Below are 1,857 nucleotides of genomic sequence, written 5' to 3'. Positions count from 1 at the left end.
TCGGCCCCAGAGTTCTCATACTTCCCTATCTCCGGAAGGGCCCAGGGGGGCATCTGATCCATCCCCAGCTCCAGCACCAGTACCGGTGCCTCCAGTTCCTCAGCCGGGTGTTCAGAGTCGGGAGATAAGAGAGATGAAGGATGCTATACACTTGTTAACTCAGATACTTGCTGCCCAAGCTGGGCGACAGGATAGGGGCCATGAGTATTCGGATAGGGCCGCTAGTGCCAGGGCCCGAGACTTTCTTGCCTTAAATCCCCCAGAATTCAAGGGCACGGACCCCAATGCTGACCCTCAGGAGTTCATATATGGCATGCAGCGTACTTTAGATATAATGAGGGCATCAACTACAGAGTCTGTTCAGCTAGCTTTCTACAGGTTACAGGCCATAGCAATTAACTGGTTTCAGTCATAGAGGCTATCGAGAGGTAGGGATGCCCCTCCGCCGACTTGGCAGGAATTCTCGGATGCTTTCTTGCGCCATCATATGCCGCCTGAGTTAAGGCGGGCAAGAGTTGATAGGTTCCTTAACCTGCGACAGGATGACATGTCTGTTAGAGAGTACAGTGTGGAGTTTGATTCTTTAGCTAGATATGCCCCTGCTATTGTGCAAAACATGGAAGATAGAGTTCACCGATATGTGATGGGATTAGAGCCGGAGCTGCAGGAGGCTTGTATGGCCGTGGCAATGCAGCCGGGTATGGATATAGCTCGTGTTCAGGCCTATGCTCAGGGGTCAGAAGATCGAAAGCGTCAGCGAGAGGCCACCTCAGAGCGGAGTAGTGACCAGTCCAAGAGGGCCAGGTCAGAGCGTCAGAATACAGGTTCCACCAGAGGAAGCAGACCCCAGTACAGCGCACCCTCGCAGTTTCATGGATCCCAGCGGGGTAGGGAGGCCTTCCCTAGGCAGAGACAAAATCCTCCTTATGCATCGGATTCTCAGCGGCCGGCAGGGTCAGGGCAGGAAGTGATGCCCCGTCCTCGATGCCCGACTTGCGGGAGGTGTCACGTAGGACGATGTCGACTGGGTGTATCCTATACTTGCGAGGACCCGAGCCACTATGCTAGAGACTGCCCGCGGAGTAGTGCCATTCCTGGAAATTCGGTAGCAGCAGCGTCACCCTCAGTGAGAGCGCCCGAGACAGGACCCCAGACTTCTTCCGGCCGAGGTAGAGGTGGAGGTAGAGTACCTAGTTCCGGTGCGGGGCCACATTGTATTTATGCGCTAGGTGGGAGACCGGCTCCAGAGACATCGCAGGATGCGCCACCAGGTATATTCTTCTTCAGATAACCTATTGGTAGACTTAATTTATGTACGAGCTGCCCCCTATCACCGTGACATGATGTATTACAACACCAGCTAGAACATGAGCCTAGCGGCTAATAGAGTGGGTCGAGGCAAGAGGCTTCGTGAAACCCTTAGTTGAAACCTTAAGGGTGGAAGGGCCCATAGCATAGCAAGATCATAGCTATAGATCTGAACTAGAGAAAGTGGGTAAAAGGCTACCTTTGACGGAATCCTATGAGGACAAATCCAACATTCGAGGACGAATATTTTAAAGGGGGGGAGGATGTTATATCCCGAAATTTCGAACACTCGAAAAATTCGAAATAATTTTGGTCTGAAAGAAATGAGGCCATACTTTGATACTAATCAATATGTATATGTTGTTCAAAAAAAATATTGGTGTGGAAATACGGAGGAAGGCTAAGGGCTAAATTGGAATCTCGGGAATTAGTTTCGAGAATTACAAAAATATGATCCATAAGTAATTGGGATAAAAAAAAAATATATGAAAATTTAGGCCCAAAAGAGGGTGTGGCCGGCCATGATATGCATGGCCCAAGCCCATGGAT

At 50.4% G+C, this 1,857-nt stretch overlaps 1 protein-coding gene across 1 annotated transcript; it reads left to right on the top strand.

The window, feature by feature from the left end:
- Positions 1-487: 487 nt before the first annotated feature.
- LOC132601551 (uncharacterized) lies at positions 488-1,291 on the top strand. Its single transcript, XM_060314631.1, has one exon. It carries the CDS (start codon positions 488-490, stop codon positions 1,289-1,291), a length of 804 nt encoding a protein of 267 aa, XP_060170614.1.
- Positions 1,292-1,857: the final 566 nt, after the last annotated feature.

This window comes from Lycium barbarum, chromosome 7 (genome assembly GCF_019175385.1).
Source record: "Lycium barbarum isolate Lr01 chromosome 7, ASM1917538v2, whole genome shotgun sequence".
In the NCBI taxonomy this organism is placed as follows: Eukaryota; Viridiplantae; Streptophyta; class Magnoliopsida; order Solanales; family Solanaceae; genus Lycium; species Lycium barbarum.
This window is presented reverse-complemented; position numbering and strand designations above follow the sequence as displayed.

Coding starts and splice junctions, on each gene's coding strand:
- LOC132601551 (XM_060314631.1), top strand. CDS start 488: ATGCCGCCTGAGTTAAGGCGGGCAAGAGTTGATAGGTTCCTTAACCTG.